The sequence below is a fragment of the Myxine glutinosa genome, chromosome 5 (assembly GCF_964187855.1).
Source record: "Myxine glutinosa chromosome 5, kmMyxGlut1.1, whole genome shotgun sequence".
Taxonomy (NCBI): Eukaryota; Metazoa; Chordata; class Myxini; order Myxiniformes; family Myxinidae; genus Myxine; species Myxine glutinosa.
The window spans coordinates 90,422,388-90,444,676 of NC_136265.1; the positions used below are offsets into that span (position 1 = coordinate 90,422,388).

At 51.4% G+C, this 22,289-nt stretch overlaps 1 protein-coding gene across 1 annotated transcript; it reads right to left on the minus strand.

Moving 5' to 3' along the window:
• Positions 1-406: 406 nt before the first annotated feature.
• Positions 407-21,398, minus strand: LOC144892148 (uncharacterized). Its single transcript, XM_078777382.1, has 3 exons — positions 21,304-21,398; positions 9,625-9,827; positions 407-585 (listed from the first exon to the last, which is right to left on the minus strand). The coding sequence occupies exons 1-3, from the start codon at positions 21,396-21,398 to the stop codon at positions 461-463; spliced, it is 423 nt and encodes a 140-aa protein (XP_078633508.1). The 3' UTR covers positions 407-460.
• Between the last annotated feature and the right edge of the window lie 891 nt (positions 21,399-22,289).

A 22,289-nucleotide genomic window follows, 5' to 3' on the forward strand; every position in this document is an offset into this window, starting at 1 on the left:
AGTAATCATGACAAAAAAATTAAAATCATCAATATGAATCAAAACAATCAAAACAATATGAATCAAAACATTAATATCTCCCTTGAAGAGAGAAAATAAAACATTTCCATTATGCATAAGAACACCATGATGTGTTGTCTTTGTGCCAAGTATGAACAAAATCGGTCCATACATCTCCGAGATATGGTTGCAGACGGCGAGACCCAATCAATAAACCTCTGCCTTGGACAAAGTCCATTGGGATCTACAACAGGTGTCAAATTAAAACCTCAGAATTGATGATTGCACAAATAGAGGATAATAAGGTACAACAAGGCATATTATTGTTGGTTAAAATATTTTATATAATAATGAAGTGGATAAATTAATTGATGTTTGACAAATTAAATCATAACATCTTTTTTTTTTTCTTAACACCAGAGTTCATCATCAAACTGCTCAAATCAAAATGTATAGACATTCATTGACAGAAACCTTCATGGGGATGGTTCTTAAGGAAAGAAGCTTCAGTATCATTTGGTTCGGGTCGATCCAGGTGAACATCAATGTCGTGCTCAGTTTTCACTTCCGCTTTCACAAATAAATCTGGAAAAGGTAACTTTTATCAAATGCAGGCAGTTTTGTGTCACATGCATCGCTGTTTTCACACTCTTAAAATAGATTTAAAAAAATATTGCATTAAAATCAATAGAAATCATTTTTAAAAATTTTTTAAGTTAAATCTTTCTTGAAGAGAGAAAATAAAACATTTCCCTCAGGAGGGGCGTCATGTGAAAACATTATGATATCAAAGCATTACATTCCGTATAAACAGCCTCGATGTTATGAGATGCTTCCGACCTGACCACATCTTCAGTGGAATCTCACCACCACCCAACATCACAACCATCAAAACAGAGAAGGTGAGAAAAATGGAGGTAAGGGAAAATAGAGAAGGTTTTCTCCCCTAAACTGCGTTTATTCTCAAATTACAAACAATTGTGATCCAACATGTGACTGGTTGATTTTTTTTGGTCTCGAAAGAATCCTCATGGAAAACAAAATGGCAGAGTGTGGCAGGTTAACATGCTGACAAATGCAGACAATGGAATGAATAGGCCAAAGCCATGACATGTGAACATATGATAAGGAGAGTGTCAATATCATAGTAAACATATTGTTGCGGATATGAGGACTGTATTTTTTTGATTGTGTGTATTATTATTATTGTTATTCTGCGCCTCCTGCCTCCGGAGCTGTGTAAAGGTCAAAGGGCGTCCCATAATTAGTCCATTAAGCATCCACACTACAGCCAATCATAGAATACCTCTGTTCAATAGTTATATCTTATTATGTGTTTTAGGGTAAGGCTGTGTCTCCCATTAATTGAAATACTCCATTGCACCAGTGAAAGAGATAGATTCCCTTCATTCCCATTCCCAAAAACCTCCATCCCCCCTTTTCGTCAATTGCCATTCGCATTGCCAACTGCATTTTGGGCGGTTTTCTCTTCATTCGCCATTGACCACGAGGCAGGGTTGGGGAAGAAAGGCGGGTCCCCACCTCCTCATAGAGGGGAGGAGTGAGTCAGCCCCACTCAACCAACCACGAACAAGGGGTTGGACTTGGAGAGGGTGTGGAGAGAAACATTGAGGAGGTTCGCGAAGGTTGAGGGGTGGGGCCTATATAACCCGCAGGCAGGGCGTTTCCAAAAGAGATGAGCCTTTACCGAGAGACGAGAGGGAGTCCAAGGAGTTGAGTCCAACCAAGAAGTCCAGAGTTGAACTGCAGCTCGAGCCACCGCAACTGCATTTGCTGCAGCTGGAGCCACCGAAACTGCAGCCACAGCAGCGTGAGGCCTGGACGGCAGTTTGGAGCAGGGCCGCGAAGGAGCGGCGACTGCCCACGAGCAGGACCAGTTGGACCTCCCTATCCGGCCAGCCATCCATCTCCCGCCAGTCCTATCATCATTCCCCGCGTGAGTCTGTCCTTGTTTGTTCTGTCCCTGGGTTAATTAAGACTGTAGGTAAGCTAGCGTTGCACTGTGTATCTAATCTCGTCTGTAAATAAACGTGACTGCTTTCTTCTTGATTATATGTGTAAATAATAAATCCAATTACTCTTCTGTACGTCTTCTTCCTCTTTGTATTCGGTCGCTTTAGAGTTTTCCCGATTGAATAGCGGTGGCGCGATCCGGCCAAAGTTTGGGGCAAATTGGGTATTAATCAAGGAAGCACTGTTCGGTCGCGGTAATACCACCGCTCGGTCAAAATAACATCTTTAACCGCGTCCGTAACAATTGGTGTCTGGGAGTGAGATACGGACCCGAAGCGCGCTTAACGCGCTCAAAATTACAAGCTGCTGGAAATTTGTGTTGTTTTACAAAAACCCGAATTTTGAAATCGCGCCATGGCTGGTCAAGGCGATCGGATGCCGGTGGGTGAGCTAGAGATAGACGGGGTGGAATCGACCCAGGACCTCGGGGAAATGTATATGGAGGATGTGGTTGAGGGGGTATCAGACGCGCAAAATGGCGCTCTCGCGCACGAGGTTTCAGGCGCGCAAAATGGCGCCTTTGCGCACGCGGTTACAGCGGCACCAAATCTAGCCGCGCCGGTGACCGTAGCAGCGCTGCTGGGGGATTCGGACCTGTTTGTGTTACAAATGGGAGCCCTTATGGACAGGCTAGAAGCCAAAATGGGGAACCGGATGGATGCTCAGAGTGAGCAAATGAAGGCTCAGAGTGAGCAAATGGGGAACCGGATGGATGCTCAGAGTGAGCAAATAAGGGCTCAGAGTGAGCAATTGGAGGAAATGGGGGGCAAAATGGGCGAAATGGGGGGCAAAATGGGAGAAAGGCTAGAAGCTAAATTTGAGGGGTTAGACAACGGGATAAAAGAGGTAAAGAATGGGTTAACGGGGGTGGAAAATAGAATGGCTGCCCAGGAGAATCAGTTAGAGGGGGTGAAAAATGGGTTAATGGGGTTAGAAAATAGGATGGAAGACAAATTGCGGGAAATAGGGGAGCAATCCGCCCGGGAAATCGAACAGATGGGGAACCAGATAGAGGAGGTGAAAATCGGGTTAGAAAGTAAATTGGATGCTCAGAGGGATGAATTGGGACAGATGAGGGTAGCATCTACAAAAGAGAGGGAGGAGATGAAAGAGGAGATACGACGAGGTGTAAGTGAGGAGGGCTCGGGGGTACGCAAGGAGGTAAAGCGAGGCGAAAAGCGTATAGAGAAAGAGGTGAGGAATAATACGGCTAGGTTACAGGGGGGAATAGAGGGTCTGACGAAGGGAGTAGAACAGCTGACAGTGGGACAAAAGGAACTAGTGGACCAAGTGGAAAATAACACGGCAATAATCGGGGGGTTAAAAGCGACACAAAAAGACATTAAGAACGAATTAATAGCGACACAGAAGGAATGTCAGATGGTACATGAGGGGTTGACGAAGAAGTTGGAAGAGGTGACAGAAGTAATGGAGACGAAGGACCGAGAGGTGAGGACGCACATAGAAACGGTTAAGGTGGCATTAGAGGAAGAGATAGAGTGGGCGCACTGGGAGATGAAGGAAGTAAAGGAAAAATTAGAGGAGGTGGAAGAAGAGGTGAGTGAAATTAAGAAAAGACAGACAGAAACTAAAAGAGAAATCCAGGAGGAGATGATGGAATTGGTACAAGGTCGGTGCTCAACTCATAATGTGATGCTCACTAACCAAATAAAGAGTTTGCAGGTGGCGAAGGAGGTGAGGAGACGAGGTGCCAAGGTGAGTGGCGATATACGTGGAAATGTACATGATGTGAGGAAAGCTTCAGTCGGCTTGGGGGTTGTTGTGGACCCGGGTGTTCGTGAGAGGCCGTTGGTGAAGTGTGCGACAGGTCTGGTGTGCGAAAAAAGAGGTGTGCGAGAATGTCCGACTCTGGGGTGTGTGAGGAAAAAGTGCGCGCCAAGGAGTGAGTGTGCTGTCGAGAGTGAGTCGGTCGTAGCGCGTGTGCGAGGGGGCACATGGAAGCGCGGTGTGGTGAGTGTTACAGAGGATGTAACGAGAGAGTGTACACCTGTGGTGAGTGTTACAGAGGATGTAATGAGAGAGTGTACACCTGTGGTGAGTGTTACAGAGGGTGTAACGGGAGAGTGTGCGCGAGAAAGGTGTGTAACGGACAGGTGCATGAGGAAAGAGTGTGCTGTCGAGAGTAAGGGTGAGTGCGCTGTCAAGAGTGGTGGTGAAAGTAGTGAGAGTGACACGGAGCGTGACTTGGTTGTGACAGGTGAGCGAGGATGTACACCTGGAATGGAAGTATGCACACCTGGAATGGTAGAGCGTGTGTGGGAATGCACACTTGAGTTGGTCGTGAGGCACATGGTTGGGTGTGCGAGTGAGAGCATACCTGTGATTGTCACAGAGGAGATGACAGAGAAGGGGGCGCGAAGAGGTGTGTTGGTGAGGTGTGCGAGCGACGAATGTGTGCCAAGGTGTTCGGTGGTCAGGTGTGTGACCAAGTCTGTGAGCGAAAGAACGAATGCAATGACGAAGTATGCGGGGTGTACGGGTGGCGTTGGAACACCGAGCTCGGTGAGGGTGAAAGGGGTAGCGTATGCGTGTAGGCATGCAGGTGAGGCATCGACGGTAACCGGGTTAGCGGTTAGAACGACATTTAGCCGAATCGGGCCCTCGGTGCGTGCCGGGCTTCGCATGCCGTGAAAACCAGTGGGGATCCGAGCCATGGCGGGTTCGAAAGGACCGCCGTACGCGATCCACACTGGGGCGCTTGGAACGGCCGCGTCCATGCTCCGTTAGGCGGAACGGGCAGCCCAATAGGAAGGGTCGTCATGGCGACCACTTTTTATTGAGACGTTCCGGCAGGTCGAGATCGGGCAATTGGATGGCTCGGTGCCGAGATGGTGCGTGGGATCTCGGCCCGGGTAAGCCTCCTTCCCTGCACCGAATGTCGGACGCATCCAACCGCCGGTACCAAAGAACCCGCATTCATTGCTCGGCTGTACGAAGCCGGGCTGTATACGTGAATTGGCGCACCGAGAGGATCTAATAAGTAGACGGGTGATGAGGTTAGTGTTTTGGACCCAAAATTAGAAAAAGGCAAAATTTGATGATTGGTACGGTGATTAGCAGATGATTGGCAAATTTTTCATTTGTTGGATTCGGTGTGCAAAATCGATAGTGGGAACGTCCCCCATGTGGAGGGATGGCAACTCTGTCATCCCTCACAAAGGGGGGGCAAAGGAGCACTAGATTTATGGGGTTGATGGCAGTGAAAACTAGCCCGGGTGGGTTAGGATATTGTGTGTAGGGATCTAGAAGAGATTGACAATAGGTAACGGTAAGGTTAGGTAGCTACATTGGACAGGTAGCTGGGGACATAGAGAGGGTGGTGTGGTTGATAATGACGTGGTATGTGCTCAGTTTAAAGGGAAGACGGGGAGCACTAAGTTAGCAGGGCAACAGGTAGTTCAGATGATGCCGTGTGAGTGTTGGAGGTGTATAGAAGTGTATTGTGAAAAGTGTGTGAGGAACAGGTGTGATTGCACAGGTGTGCAACTGAACAGGTGGATGGAGCAGTGTATGAGTGAGTAAAGGTGATGGGTGTTGTGTTGACCAAATGGTCCAGGAAGAGGAGGAGGGTGCAGGTGGCACCAGGTGTGAGTGCACAGGTGTGCACCAACAGGTGTGTGGAATACATGGGGTATGGAATATATGGAGTATTGGAATGGATGGTCGTGGAGTGAGTGTGGTGGAAACAATGGAGTGGAGTGGATGGTGCGGAGGTGTGAATGGGGGAAGAGTGGACCCCCATCACGAATACCCGGGGCGGGTAGTGTAAGTGTTAGGTAGCGGGTATAGGTAAATTGTGGTTGGATATTGGCATCTGTGGTGCGAGGTGAAAGAATGGTATTTGGATGGGTGCATTAGTGTTGTGGAAATGGCTGGGCGTGTAGCCTGTTAGTGTGTGTAGTTGGTTTGGGCACTCCACCACTGTGAGGATGTCGGCCAGGTGAGGCCGCAGGTGGGCTCTGGGAGCCGGTAGTTGTGGATGGGGCCCGAGGATCCGGAGGACGGACCCGGGTAGCCCAGTGCCAGAGGGCACCGAGTGGGGTGACAGAGCCAGGAGGGGCCTTCCCCAGTTAGTTAGGTTAGGGTGAGGAGCTAGGTAAGCTCGGGTGGCAACTGCAGTGGTGGAGGTGTGCAGGTGGGTAGACCTGCTGGGAGAGCTACACGTCACAGCCCAGAAATTGTGCAAGGGCACCGGGAGATGAATCGGGGGAGTGAGACCCCAAATTGAGAAGCACCACAGTTTGGTCAATGGGAATTTGGTTTTTAGAACCCATAGTGTAAGTTGGCCAATGGATTGGCAGGGAAAGACCCCGGGTAGTGTAAAGTGTGTTAATGTCATTTAGAGGATAGTTAGGATTGGAGTCTCCTCGCACCATCTGCATCCACTCACCTGAGGTGACAGGTACTCCGCACCATGCCATGTTTAATTATTTTTTGAGGCAAATGTTTTGGATTGTAAGACGCATCATGACGTGGGTGTGACATTGTGCTTGTTGTTCCATCTCTTCCTCCTTATGAGGATTGATGACGAATTGGGTGATGGCAAATTTTGAAGTAGAGGGATTGTGGAGACGAATTTGGTATAAGGGAAATATGGGGAAGACGGGACGGTAGCGACGGATTGGTAAATGTGTAGATTTTTGTACATATGGGGTAAGGGCAAGGGTAGTGTAGGTGACAGGGGGGTGACGTACGGTAGGGACGAGCTTTCTCACTTCGCCCTCCGTACGCATTTCGCCTTGCATTGCCTTATTGATGTGTACCCTTGTGACCTTACCCCTCGCTCATTTGTCTCTTTTGTCTCCCACATGACCTGTGCGCCATTGGGCGCCGAGGGGAGCGTGCGTGAGTCGGCCATTGTGCGTCCGGAACTCTCAGAACCAGCTGTCTGCATCGATGCAGCACATTATGGACCACATGTCTGTGGCCGAGCACCACTTATGGACCCCATGGGTTGGGGCATGGCCCCTCTGCTGGATCCGGCCATGAGGGCCCGAAATCTTGCTGGCGGACCTTGGCCACAGGGCACCGATGCCCCGCAGGTGAACCACACATAGTCGGCCCCTGTGGGCCATAAATAAAATAAAAAAGGACACATTGGGTGCATTTTTCAGTTCAAATAGGCCGCCAGTAAGAAAAGCAATGAAAGAAAGACAACAACTGGAAGACAATAATAATAACCAGCAGAGGGAGCAGAAGAGCAAGAGACCACCTGCAGGGTTAGGGGTTGTTGATTTATTTTTATTATTGAACATGCATTGAACATTGATGAACAGTGATGACTGCACCGATTGGTGCTTGAGGGTGTGTTGGTGCGTTATAGGTGCTGTCATGGTGCATTGATGCAGAGCAGACTGTCTCCCCCCCCAGAAAGAACAATTACAGGTCCTGGGTTAGTTTTGTAAATAAAAATAGCGTCATTGTAAATAATGCTCCCCACCGTCAGTGTATAGTTTGAAGACCATTCCGCAATTCGGTTAACTGTGGGCGTAAGTCTGTTAGGCAGGGTGCAATGGAGCAGCGGGACACATTTATTTATGTTTTAAAAACTGTCGCACTCAGGGTCAGGTTAAAAGTAGAGGGAACTACACCTACGTGTCACACTAAATAAAAGTTGTAGGACCGGAACGTGCCTAAGAGGAGGAGGGTGCAGTGTTGCGGATATGAGGACTGTATTTTTTTGATTGTGTGTATTATTATTATTGTTATTCTGCGCCTCCTGCCTCCGGAGCTGTGTAAAGGTCAAAGGGCGTCCCATAATTATTAGTCCATAAAGCATCCACACTACAGCCAATCATAGAATACCCCTGTTCAATAGTTATATCTTATTATGTGTTTTAGGGTAAGGCTGTGTCTCCCATTAATTGAAATACTCCATTGCACCAGTGAAAGAGATAGATTCCCTTCATTCCCATTCCCAAAAACCTCCATCCCCCCTTTTCGTCAATTGCCATTCGCATTGCCAACTGATTTTGGGCGATTTTCTCTTCATCCGCCATTGACCACGAGGCAGGGTTGGGGAAGAAAGGCGGGTCCCCACCTCGTCATAGAGGGGAGGAGTGAGTCAGCCCCACTCAACCAACCACGAACAAGGGGTTGGACTTGGAGAGGGTGTGGAAAGAAAGATCGAGGAGGTTCGCGAAGGTTGAGGGGCGGGGCCTATATAACCCGCAGGCAGGGCGTTTCCCAAGCAGCAGACGGGAGATGAGCTTTGACGGAGAGACGAGAAGAAGTCCAGGGTTGAACTGCAGATCGAGCCACCGAAACTGCGAGAGAAGTCCAGAGTTGAGCTGCAGATTGAGCCACCGCAACGGCATTTTACTGCAGCTGGAGCCACCGAAACTGCAGCCACAGCAGCGTGAGGCCTGGACAGCAGTTTGGAGCGGCGGCTGCCCACGAGTCGATCGGTTGCAGTACCAGTTGGACCTCCCTATCCCGCAAGCCATCCATCTCCCACCAGTCCTATCATCATTCCCCGTGTAAGTGTGCTCGTAGTCTGTCTTTTGTCTTGTCCCTGGGTTAATTAAGACTGTAGGTAAGCTAGCGTTGCACTGTATATCTAATCTCGTCTGGAAATAAACGTGACTGCTTTCTTCTTGATTATATGTGTAAATAATAAATCCAATTACTCTTCAGTACGTCATCTTCCTCTTTGTATTCGGTCGCTTTAGAGTTTTCCCGATTGAATAGCGGTGGCGCGATCCGGCCAAAGTTTGGGGCAAATCGGGTATTAATCAAGGAAGCACTGTTCGATCGCGGTAATACCACCGCTCGGTCAAAATAACATCTTTAACCGCATCCGTAACAATATGATCAGGAGAGATAAGGAGAGTGAACATATGATAAGAGAAAGGATCAAAAGAGTGAGAAAGTGGAGCAAAGCTCAGGAGTGGCTTGGAAAAATCACGTGTTGATGACGAATTGTATTGAAGGACTGGACTGGCAAGATACCTGAGAGTTATGCACACACGTCTTTGAAATACCTTGTCTGAGTTCAAATCTCGACACATGTATCATAAACTGCCATTCCTGTTTATCACATGTATTGAATTCATCAATGTTTGCACCAACCCACCATCCCACAGTCTTCAACAAAGCTGTTCATCACAATCTCAGATCACCCTCCATCCAACCATGATCTTATTCACCTCAAAGTGACCCACCCATTGCAAAGCATTCCCTTTTTCCAGGTCATTGTGATCTCCCCCAACCTCTCACCTCACCTCTTTTCACCTCTTCCTCTTTCACAACTTTTCTCTTCCTCTTTCACCTCACTCTATCTCACCTCACCTCTTTTCGTTTGTTTGTTGATTGGTTTCATCATCCACACTTTCCCCTTCCTCTTCTTCCTGTGTTTCCTTCAACTTCAGTGCCACTTGTTCACCCCCATGTGTCCTTCTCTCCCCACCCCTTCATCTCACTTGTACTCTGCTGTTGTTGTTTCCTCTTTCCATTTTGTTCCCTTCCATTCTGCTCCAGGTCTTTCAGGAGCCTCTACCAAGTATACAAAAAATATCGCACTAAACAAACACAGATGTCATCAGAAGTGATGTCAATCACACAACTCACCATTCGGCTGATCACTTTGCTCCTCCTGCAGATCAAAGGAGTTCACATCCTCTATTTTTATCTGCAGAATCTCAGGAAATCCTTCCGTCTCCTCAACCTTCATTCCACACACCAGCACAGTCTGCTGTTCCGATTCCGGCTGCACATGACAGGAATCCTTCTCACAGCCAACTTGAGTGTACATGGTGCATTGGTGCATGAACCTTTGGAGATGCAACAAGTATACGAGCTCCATATTTAAAACCACATATTTGGCCACATATAAAACATTCAAAAGTTTAGATAGTTATGTAAAATCTGGGCCTGTTCAGCAATTTTAGGTGGAAGACATTCAATGGTGAGAAGGCCTTACATACAAGCACAAGGGATGTGTATTAAGGAGTACCATAAAACCTCGACTATAACGTGCAATTTTTTTTTTTACCCAAAAATCTTTTTAAAGTTAGAGGTGCGTACTATACATTGGTAAGTTTTTTCAGATTGAAACGATCGGCGAGGACGTCTTCGAAAACGGATGTGGCAATGCTCAAAGAACAACAACAAAGAATAGCTAAATGTTTTATATAGAATATATTGTTGCGGATCTCGGGTTCGTCGACGTACTAAGGGGGGGGGTTAAGCCCTGCTCCCCCTCGAACTCCGAGTCCATGAGGCCGCCAACCACACTACCCTTGTGGTGGACGGATTTCTAAGCAATTCCAGCCGCCGAGCCCGCAGCTACGCGCGGAAGGGTTACCGGTCACGACCCAAGTACCTTCGACACACGCAGCTGTGAGAACGGGGACTGAACCCCGCACGAGTCACGCTGATACTGGACGCCCGAGCGGTTGTGCGTCGCGTAACTCGTGCCGTTAACAATATCGAACCCGATCGAGCGGTTTTAATTCAGGGCGATGCTAGGCCAATGTGGAAAGGACGATGACGGCCAGGTTGGAAACCAAACCACAGGATTTATTCACAATGTACAGTATTCACAGAAAAGAAACAAAGCGGAGAATCTTAGCGGCCTTACCTAGGTGACCAGACAAGGGCCCTCAGATTCGTTTGGGGAGGGGAAGGAAGAGGGTAATGCGCACAAAGCGCGGCCGCTTCGTGCAGTTTGCCTGGACGGGCTCGTTGGACGGAAACCCCCCAAGGATCGCTCAAACCCAGGACACCACAGCCGGAGATGTTCGCAGCAGGGGCGTTGATCAAGGACGTGCAGGTAGCAGGAATCCGAGGAGCGTATCTCACTATCTCAGGGTCAGCGAGGCAGAGAGAGCGAGGCAGAGAGAGTCAGCCAGCATCTGCAAGAGAACGTCAGCTTGCCAGAGAGTCTATATGCAGGAGCCTGGCACGAGTCAGAGAGTCTATATGCAGGAGCCTGGCGCAAGTCAGAGAGAGTCTATAAGCAGGAGCCTGGCGCGAGTCAGAGAGCATCTATATTCAGGAGCCTGGCGCGAGTCAGAGAGTCTATATGCAGGAGCCTAGAAGAGCGAGGGAGAGTATAGCGTTCTGGAAAAAGCTCGCGTCAGAGGGAGAGGCTCGCAGGAACCCGGCAAGAAGAAGCTCAGTATATCAGGGTCAGCGAGGCAGAGAGTCTCAGAGATCGGAGCGCCTGCAAGAGAGAGAGCGGGGAGTCCGGGCCAGGTTTTATAGCCCCCCGAAACCCCACTCGAATGTTCCACGGGCCTCCATTGGCCGCCTGGGGTCACGTGTCGTTTATTGGTCACCCTCGACCACTCCCTTCAGCTCCGATTGGCTGCTCATTGGCCACGCCCTTTAGCTCCTCCTTCGGGCCTGCAAGGCCTGGCCTAGGCCCATGGCGAGGCACTTTAGGCTGCAATGAGGCCTACCATTATCCTGCCTGCCTCAACGCATACTAACACCGGGAAGGAGACTATACTTCACATTTAATAAGAAATAACTAACTATACGAGGCTACATGTTGTGGTGTAACTAACTATGGGGGGGGGGGGGGGGATCCTTTATTTACAAAACCGCAACAATATAATCTGGAAGTTCACAATCATTAAATGAAGTATTCAGTATACAACTCGTCCATCTCAATGAATAGATGAAGAAGCTCCTCCAGATTTATATGTTCTATGCCATTGTCCAGGTCGTGAACATCATTTTCATCGCAGTCGGATTCGTAGCCGTCTGGTGTGTTGGTGTCACCATCTGTCCAGAGAGCATATTCTTGGCTACCGTCCATTGCGTTCGAAATGGAGCACTTGATGAAGCCCTTCTGGATGATGGGAGGATCAAGCTCGTTGCAGACTTTGACGATACATACTGTGACGTCTTGGAGCGTCGGTGTGCGCATGCGCTCACCAGTGGTGAAGGTGTGCTGGCCTTCAAGCAGCCATGTGTTCCAAATGCGGCGCAGCACGTTTTTCACTGGCTTGTTGACGGTAACGTCGAGTGGCTGCAGCATCTTTGTCGTTCCACCAGGAATGATGGTGAGGTCTGTCTTATCGGTGACGAGCTTTGTCTTGATGGACTGCATGCGGTGGCAGCGGAAGGCGTCGAGGACAAGAAGCGAGCGAGCACCCATCCTCTCCAAGATGGACGCTCACTCTATGTTCTCGCTCTATGAAAACTAGTGGAAATAGAAGTCGCTGGTAAATCTTATGAACAACTGAATGAAGCTGCAAAAGAACACTTGGGTTTTATAATAAAATTATAGCAAATTATCAGCAACTTGAGTACCACGTGATTGTCGTCCGACAATCGGCTACGGATTACTCCGTAGGATTGCGATCCGACTTCCGCCGTTTATTTAATACGAGCAGAAGTACCCGGCATTGCCGGGCGGGGGAGGGGAAGGGGAGGGGAACTGGGCGGAGGGGAGGAGAGGGGGGGAGGGGAGGGGAGGGGAGGGGAGGGGGGGAGGAGGGGAAGTGAGAGGGGGAGGGGAGGGGAGGGGGGAAGGGTGGAGGGGGAAGGGAGGGGAGGGGGAAGGGGTGTGGGGGAAAGGGAGGGGTAGGGGGGAAAGGGAGGGGGAAGAGGTGGGGAACGGGGGGGAGGGGAGAAGAGGGGGGGAGGGGAGGAGAGGGGTAGGGGGAAGGGGAGGGGGAGGGGGAAGGGGAGGGGGGAAGAGGAGGGGGGAAGGGGAGGGGGGAAGGGGAGGGTGGGGGGGAAGGGGAGGGGGAGGGGAAGGGGGAGGGGGAAGGGGAGGGGAAGAGGAGGGGAGGAGGGAGGGGGAGGGGGAATGGGGGGGGGAAGGTAGGGGGAGGGGAGGGGGAAGGAGGAAGGGGAGGGGAAGGGGGAGGGCGAAAGGGAGGGGTAGGGGGGAAAGGGAGGGGGAGGGAGGGGGAGGAGGGAAGGGGAGGGGGAGGAGGGAAGGGGAGGGGAACGGAACCAGGGGGAGGGGAGAAGAGGTGGGAGGGGTAAGGGGAGGGGGGAGGAGGAGGGGGAGAGGGAGGGGGAGGAGGAGGGGGAGAGGGAGGGGGAGGAGGAGGGGGAGAGGGAGGGGGGAGGAGGAGGGGGAGAGGAGGAGGGGGAGGGAGGGGAAGGGGGAGTGGTAGGGGGGAAAAGGAAGGGGTAGGGGGAAGGGAGGGGTAGGGGGAATCTCCACGCATGGCTGGCGGACTTCCTCTCTAGTCGTAGTCAACGTGTGGCCCTGAATGGGTTTCTCTCATCTCCTCTTCCTGTTCAGACTGGAGTTCCCCAAGGCAGTGTTCTGGGCCCTGTGCTTTTTCTGGTCTTCATCAATGATCTCTCTGACTCTCTTGAAAATCCTCTCTATCTCTTTGCTGATGACTCTACTCTCTGTTGCTCCATTCCTCATCTCTCAGATCGGCAGTCTGCAGCCTCCTCACTCTCTGCAGACCTGGACAAAATCACAGACTGGGCAAACAAGTGGAACACGTCTTTCAATCCTGACAAATCTCACACTCTTACGATGTCTCTCCGAAAAGACCGACTGGACAACCCTCCCATCCACTTGAATAATCCTCTCCAAGAAGTTCTGTCACTCAAGCTTTTGGGTCTCACTATCTGCCATGATCTTTCCTGGGAAAACCACCTTCAAATCTGGCCTCCAAAGCCAGTCACCGACTGGGCATCCTCGGTCGTGCGAAGTTCTTCCTTGGCTCACCTGAGCTCCTCACCACATACAAGGCTTTCATCCGCAGCTCAATGGAATACTGCTCTCTGCTCTGGGCTGGTGCTCCTGCCTCACACCGAGCTCGTCTTCACACTGTTGAAACCAAAGCGTTCAGAATCATTGGAATCTCCCACGATGAAGCTAACTCCAAGGGCCTTTCACTCACTCACCGCAGGCAGGTTGGTGGTCTTTCAGTCTTCTACCGACTCCTCTCTGGCCGTGCCCCCCCCCCCAACTCTCTCTGGGCTCTGTCCCCCAAATATTCCTACAGGTCGCACAAGATCTGCCTGCAACCCCCTTATGGTTAAACTGCCAAAATCAAGACTCTCTGCTCACCTTCACTCCTTCATTCCTCTTTTCTCCCGCCTCTGGAACAAACTCCCTCACTCTCTTCAATCGCACTCCACCCTCCAGGTCTTTAAAACAGCTGTTCACCACCATCTTATCTTCTCCCATCCAAAACCTTGATCTTTTCTACCCCCGCTAATTTCACCCCAAATCCACTTTTTTGAAATACCAACTTCTGTCCTGGAAGTCCTTGGTGTCCTTGTGTTTTATACTTCTCCCACCCCCCCCCCCCCTTTCCCACGCCTCCTCCCCCCCACACATCTCCCTGCTCTCAAATGTTATGTTTGTGTGCTTCCCCTTCTCTCCCCATCTTGTCTTCCGCTCCCTCTTTTTATATATTTTGTTTGTCTGGTTGATTTGTTTGTGAAATAAATGTTAGCTCTTTCATGAGCCTCGATTCAGGATATATTTTTTTTTAAAGAAAAAAAGAAATAAAAAGAGCAATCATAGATTGCAGACAGTCACCAGGACGTGTTTTAGTGGCTTTTAAGGCTTTTGTGTTAAAGCAAATATGGCGGCCGAACCACATGGCCGATGACATCATATTTTTTCTCCACCAATTTATCCCAAGATGATGCTCAACAAATTTCATCTTGATTGGATGAAGTTTTGTACTTGTCGAATTATCACGTCATAATGGAAGCACCTATGACATCATAAGCATATGTTATTCCCCATGCAGAGTTATTTACAATAAGCCATGTCTCAATTTTATCTGTGCAGGGCTTTCGGAGATGTAGGGGTGAAAAGTTTTCAATTTTTTCCAAGGTGGTGCCCATACCATGATCTATGACGTCATAAGTATCATTAAATAAATTCCACAGGTAGAGTTGCACCTATGGTGAAAATTTCCTGTCAATCGGACCAATGGTTGCAGCGAAAATCATATTTATTGTGTGCGGACAATCAAACAAACACAAATGAAAAATCACTCAGAGCGACACTTGGCAAAACAGAACAAAGCAGAATGGCACTCAGTCGAGCATCCTTTTGACCTCACGAATAATTAGTGGTTGAATTATGTGACCTGATATGCAAATTGTCTTCAAATTTTAAGTTAATCGGATGCAAATTTACAATTTTAGAAATTTGGCCTATGTTGATTTATCGTATCAGCTAAGTGAAATCAACCACCAACGAATTTTGAGATCAGCATACACCAAAAGGTCAACATAAGGCAAAGGTCAACAACCTTTTCAAATTCCTAAAATCCTCAATTTTCATACGATTGCACTGAAATTTCAATAGGATTTTCAAATCAGCTAACTGAATTCAACCAACAACTATTTTTGAGGTAAACATAGGTCACAACGTCAACATAGGCCAAAGGTCAACCACCCACTTTTTCCAAATTTCTAAAATCCTCAATTTTCATCCAATTGACTTGAAATTTGAATCTGATTTTCATATCAGCAAATTAAAATCAACCACCAACTATTTTTGAGATCAACATCGGCCAAAGGTCAACGAAGGCCAAAGATCAACAACCTTGCCAGATTTCTAAAATCCTCAATTTTCATCCGATTGACTTCAATAGGATTTTCACATCAGCAAACTGAATTCAGCCAACAACTATTTTTGAGGTCAAAAGGATGCTTTACTGAGTGCCATTCCTACTGTGTTCTCTTTTTCCAAGTGTCACTTTGAATGATTTTTCATCTGTCTGTCTGTTTGTGATTTGGACGAAATTTAGCAGAGAGGTAGCATATGTGACAAGAACGAAATTATTAGATTTTGTTGAAGATCTGGATCCGGATCCGGCTCGTCGAATTTTTTAGCGATTATTTTACCATTGGGAGGTAGGGCCAGAAACAATATAATCGCACGATATCTCAAAAAGTTATGGACGGATTTGGATGAAACTTGGTGGACAGGTTGCCTGTGTGACAAGTCCAAATCGATTCGGTTTTGGTGAATATTGATACGGTTTTGAGAGTGTACATATGACATCATTAAAGGTTAAAGGTTTGCCCCCCATAGTTAGTCCACAAGCAACACGTAGGCCCACTTAGAGTATTAGTTATGTCATAGTATGTGTAAGAGTAGGCCATTTCTCTAGTAACATCTGCGTTGTGTGAAGAAATGAGCTTAGGTCCTTTTCATTTTGCGGCCACCCTCCAATTACATCATGGGCAAACTCGATCCCGCGCCCCATTTGGCATCCCTCAAGTTTGTTACGCTTTGGCTGCCAGCAGCGTTCGCTGCCCTTGGTTTTGCTCGAAACTAGTCGGGTAACACGAGGTAGGCCTAAGAAGAGGGAGGAGCACGAGGGTCGAGGTGTGGCCGCGTCAAGCAGCACGTCAGAAGGCGATGACGGTAAGGGCTACCAGCCAACCAGGGCCGAGAGGTCATGGCATGATAGGGCGTGGTAAGAGGCGTCTAGCAAGTGCTGGAAGGTTCGCTGGGCAAGGCTATATAAGTGAGTGCACAAAGCCCTTGAACAGGACTGCAAGGAATCGCGCATTGTAAAGGACTTGCCAGCAGGACTTATGAGAAGAACTCGTTACCAGATCTGGAAGGAATTGCGCCTTGCCGGAGGACTCGCATGAAAGGACTTGCACGAGGGAGAGCCCTTAATTGAGAAGCGCATTGTTAGCGCCTGTTCATTTATTACGTACGCAGCCACGCGAGTGTAACCGCCAAAGCCCAGCCTACCGTTCGCCCCGTGTTATACCGTGCGCAAAAACAACACGCAGAGAGCTCCTGCCGTCTGTATTCATCTCCTTTGCGGTGCGAGTTGGGGACCAGAGAGCGAGCTCCCTGGACGCCATCCCTGGACCATCAACCTGTTCGTCTGCAACCCCGTGTGAGTGTGTCTGAGTGTGAATGGGCCCGTTTGTCTTGGGATAAGTTAAGACTGTGATTAAGGCTGCACTGTGTTTTCTTCTGCTGATTATTGTACAAAGTGTAAATAAATCTTGTTCTTCCTTTCTTCCAAATCCGACCGTTTGTGACTTTTTTTTTTTTTTTTTTTTTTTTTTTGGATACTGAATCGAGGCTCGTGAAAGAGCTGACATTTACTTCACAAACAAATCAACCAGACAAACAAAATATATAAAAAGAGGGAGCGGAAGACAAGATGGGGAGAGAAGGGGAAGCACACAAACACTTGAGAGCACACAACATTTGAGAGCAGGGAGATGTGTGGGAGGGAGAGGGCTTGGGGGGAGGAGGCGTGGCAAAGCGGTGTTGCATCAAAGCGGCGTTGCAGCAAAGCGGCGTTGCAGCAAAGTGGCGTTGCAGCAAAGCGGCGTTGCATCAAAGCGGCGTTGCATCCAGGCGGCGTTGCATCCAGGCGGCGTTGCATCAAAGCGGCGTTGCATCAAAGCGGCATTGCATCAAAGCGGCGTTGCATCAAAGCGGTGTTGCATCAAAGCGGCGATGCATCAAAGTGGTGTTGCATCAAAGCCGGGCTGCATCAAAGCCGGGCTGCATCAAAGCGGGGCTGTATCAAAGCGGGGCTGTATCAAAGTGGGACTGTATCAAAGCGGGACTGTATCAAAGCGGGACTGTATCAAAGCGGGACTGTATCAAAAGGGGACTGCATCAAAGCGGGGCTGTATCAAAGCGGAGCTGTATCAAAGGGGGGCTGTATCAAAGCGGGGCTGTATCAAAGCGGGGCTGTATCAAAGCGGGGATTGTATCAAAGCAAACTGTATCAAAGGATTGTATCAAAGCAAAGCGGGACTGTATCAAAGCAGGGCTGTATCAAAGCGGGATTGTATCAAAGCGGGACTGTATCAAAGCGGGGCTGTATCAAAGCGGGGCTGTATCAAAGCGGGATTGTATCAAAGCGGGACAGTATCAAAGCGGGGCTGTATCAAAGTGGGGCTGTATCAAAGCGGGGCTGTATCAAAGTGGGATTGTATCAAAGCGGGGCTGTATCAAAGCGGGGCTGTATCAAAGTGGGATTGTATCAAAGTGGGGCTGTTTCAAAGTGGGGCTGTATCAAAGCGGGATTGTATCAAAGCGGGACTGTATCAAAGCGGGGCTGTATCAAAGCGGGATTGTATCAAAGCGGGGCTGTGCCAAGCGGCTTGCTGAGCGGTTCGGTCCCGGCGAGGTTGGTCTGCACGCTTCCGGCAGCAGACGAGTTTACCCGCCTCCTCGCCAGTTTCCAGGCCCTCATGCGGCCCACCTTCTCGGCGGTGGCCGTCAAGCACGGGGTGGAGCATCACATCCCCACAGTCGGGCCACCGGTCTACGCCCAGGCACGCCGCCTCGACCCGGCAAAGCTTGCCGTGGCGCAGGAGGAGTTCGCCACGCTGGAGCGACTGGGCATTGTCCGGCGCTCCAACAGCACATGGGCATCGCCGCTGCACATTGTGCCCAAGCCCAGCGGCGGGTGGCGGCCGTGCGGAGACTACCGCCGCCTCAACGATGCTACCACCTCCGACCGCTACCCGGTCCCTCACATCCAGGACCTTTCCACCCGGTTGGCGAAAATGTCCCTCTTCTCCAAGGTGGACCTCATCCGCGGATACCACCAGGTCCCCGTCAGGCCGGAGCACATACCGAAGACGGCCGTCATCACACCATTCGGCCTCTTCGAGTTTCTGCGGATGCCCTTTGGGTTGAAGAATGCGGCCCAGGCGTTCCAGCGGCTTATGGACAGCGTCTTGCGCGACTTGGACTTCGTGTACGTCTACCTGGACGCCATCCTCGTCGCAAGCGCGTCCCGCGAGGAGCACCTCCGCCATCTCTTCGAACGCCTGGGCCGGCATGGCCTGATCATCAACCCCGCCAAGTGCCGGTTCGGCGTCACCGAAATCGACTTTTTGGGGCACTGCGTCACCAGGCACGGGGCCATCCCCTTACCGGCCAAGGTGGAGGCGGTCAGGGGTTTTCCGCGCCCCCGCACGATCAAGGGGCTCCAGGAGTTCCTGGGCATGGTGAACTTTTATCACCGTTTCCTGCCCCGCATCGCTCAGCTCCTGCGCCCCCTGCACGAGGCCCTCTGGGGGAAGCCGGGCAAAGGCGACGTTGCCTGGACCGAGCCGATGGACGCGGGGTTCGCGGGCGCGAAGCTCGCCTTGGCTAACGCCACCATGCTCGCGCACCCGGCGCCCGATGCACCGATCGCCCTCACCACCGACGCGTCGGACTACGCGGTGGGCACAGTGCACGAGCAATGGGTGAAGGGAGCTTGGCAGCCGCTGGCGTTTTTTAGCCGGCAGCTCCGCCTGCACGAACGGCGGTACAGAACCTTCGACCGCGAGCTGCTCAGGCTCCACCTGGCGGTCCGGCACTTCCGCCATCTGCTCGAGGGCCGCCCGTTTGCGGCCTTCGTCGACCACAAGCCCCTGGTCTTCGCGATGGCCAAGGTCGCCGAGCCGTGGTCGGCCCGGCAGCAGCGTCACCTCTCGGCCGTGTCCGAGTACACGACGGACATCCGACATGTCGCGGTGAAGGACAACCCAGTGGCGGATTGCCTTTCCCGGTCCGTCGCCCACGCGGTCCACCTCGGGATCGACTATGCCCGGATGGCGGCGGACCAGTCCGCCGACCCCGCCGTCCAGGCTTTTCGGACCGCCATCACGGGCCTCCGCGTTACCGAGGTGCCGTTCGATGGCGCGGGCACGGCCCTCTTGTGCGACGTCTCCCTCGGCCGGCCTCGCCCCATCGTGCCCGCTGGCTGGCAGCGCCGGGTTTTTGACGCCATCCACGGCCTGTCCCACCCGGGCACGAAGGCCTCCCAGAAGCTGGTCACCGACAAGTTTGTCTGGCATGGCCTCCGGAAGGCCGTCCGCGACTGGGCCAGGACGTGCCTCGCGTGCCAGCGCGCGAAGGTTCACCGCCACACCCAGGCCCCGTTTACTGTGCCAGAACGTCGGTTCGACCACGTTCACATGGACTTGGTGGGACCTCTGCCCCCCTCGCGGGGTTTCACCCACGTCCTCACCATGGTGGACCGCACCACCCGGTGGCCGGAGGCCGTGCCTTTGGCAGCAACGACGGCGGCGGACGTCGCGCAGACGTTCATCGCCACTTGGTTTGCCCGGTTCGGCGCCCCCTCGGACATCTCGTCCGAACGCAGCCCCCAGTTCACCTCGGAGCTCTGGGGGGCGGTAGCGCGGGGGCTCGGCGTCCAGCTGCACCGCACCACGGCCTACCACCCCCAGGCCAACGGCCTGTGCGAGCGCATCCATCGCGCCATGAAGGCCGCGCTCCGGGCCAGCCTCCGCGACGGCGGCTGGGTCGACAGGCTCCCCTGGGTCCTGCTGGGCCTCAGGACGGCGCCCAAGGACGACCTGCGCGCATCCGCGGCGGAGTTGGTCTTCGGACAACCGCTGCGGGTGCCGGGCGAGTTACTCCCCGACTCCACGGCACCATGATCCGTGGAGTTACTCCCCAACGGAGTTGGTCTTCGGACAACCGCTGCGGGTGCCGGGCGAGTTACTCCCCGACTCCACGGCGCAGCAGCGCTCCGCCCTGCAGGAGACCGCCCGGAGGTTCACCCCGGTGCCGACGGCGCACTACGGTTGCCCGCCAACGCACGTCGCCCCGGAGCTTCGCACGGCGGAGTACGTGTTCATCCGCCACGATGCCCACCGGACACCGCTGCGGCCCCCGTACGATGGGCCCTTCCGCATCCTGGAGACCGGGGCAAAGCATTTCACCCTGGACATCGGCGGTACTCCTGACCGCGTCTCCGTGGACCGCCTCAAGCCGGCCCACCTCGACTTGGACCACCCCCCGCCAGCGGCTCTGCCCCTGCGTCGGGGCCACCCCCCGGCGGGCGGACCCCCGGCACCGCCCAACCCCGCCGTCACGCCACCCCCCTGCCCTGCACCCATCCCAGATGCCGCCAGAGGCATCCCAGATGGCATCCCGGCATACCAGATGCCGCCAGAGGGCGCTTCGGCCGGATCATCCGGTTGCCCAGCAAACTGACCCTTCAGGTGCGCTGGAATTCTGGGGGGGGGCGCGTGTGGCGGACACGATGGCTCGCTGGCACAGTGACATAATTCCACGCACCAGTGGGTCTCGGCCACGCCCCAGGTGAGGCGTGGCCTCCAGATATACACGCGGGCTCGCAGCCCCGAGCACGGCAGTGCTGACGAGTGAGCAGTGAATAAAGAGCTCGACTTAACCGAAAGCGTTGTGGCCGACCTTTGTTTAACGTGTTACCACATTACCACATGTGCCCAGCACCACATTAAAATCTATCAGAACGGTATCTTTAGCGCAACTCACGAATGTGTTTAAAACACCAAATCTCCACAACATTTCCTCACCTCACAACTCGCTTTGTATAAAATGTTTCTTTCGCTGCTCGTTTCTTGGGAACCGCATCCACGCTCGCCTCTTCTTCTTCTTTATCCAAATACATGATACTTCCGTCGAGTCCCGCTCTATCATTAGCTCACCCCCAACAGCGTCTATTACGAGATCATTGTTTCCAGTATTTAATGTTGTGAAAATGTATTTCACACAAAAATATCCATCGCTGAAAGAAAAGGAGGGAAAAAGAAGGTTCGACAAGCCAAGCTGGTGTTTTCAGAGTGCAACGTCACTGAGAGGTTGTTGTTGTTTATTGTGCTTTGCCCGGTTCTTCGAGGATTCGATACCTTTCTCAACTTTTTTTTTTTCAAGGCACCTTTCTCCCAACTGCTCCGCATTCCAGGGGTGTGTTCAGTTACCAAACAGAGAGCTGTCGTTTGCCAAGCCAACCCAGGGTATCAAATGGAGTGCTTAAGCTGCTTAGTGAGCGTTCTTGAAGAAACTTGGTAACTGAACCCACCCCTCTTGGAGAAACTCGAGTCCTTCAGGCTTCAAGTCACAGTGGACATGTGGGGAGAGGAAGAGTTTTCCAGAAAGTAATCGGGTGGATGAAGAAGAGATAGAAACGAAGATTGTGAGGGGAAAAGAGCGGGAAAGAAAGGAACAAGATCGGGATTGGCAGAGTTTGAGTGAGAGAGTGGTGGAGTCCAACAAACAAGTGACTCGACAGAAGAGATCCACACGTTAAATAACGACAACATAATGAAATATAAACACAAGAAGACACGGGTGCCATTTGAGAAAACATCGCCACAAGTAATAAGTGATAACAGTTGGACGAGACAAATACAAAATGGCTGCCTTAGCTTTGGAAGTTTTTCTCTTGGAGCTAAAAGGAAATCAGAACACTGTGGCGGTTACCTTATGTGGCGGTTACCTTATGTGATTACCTTATTTGGGCATAATACACGTGCACGGGCCTGTTGGACTTGTGGTTGTG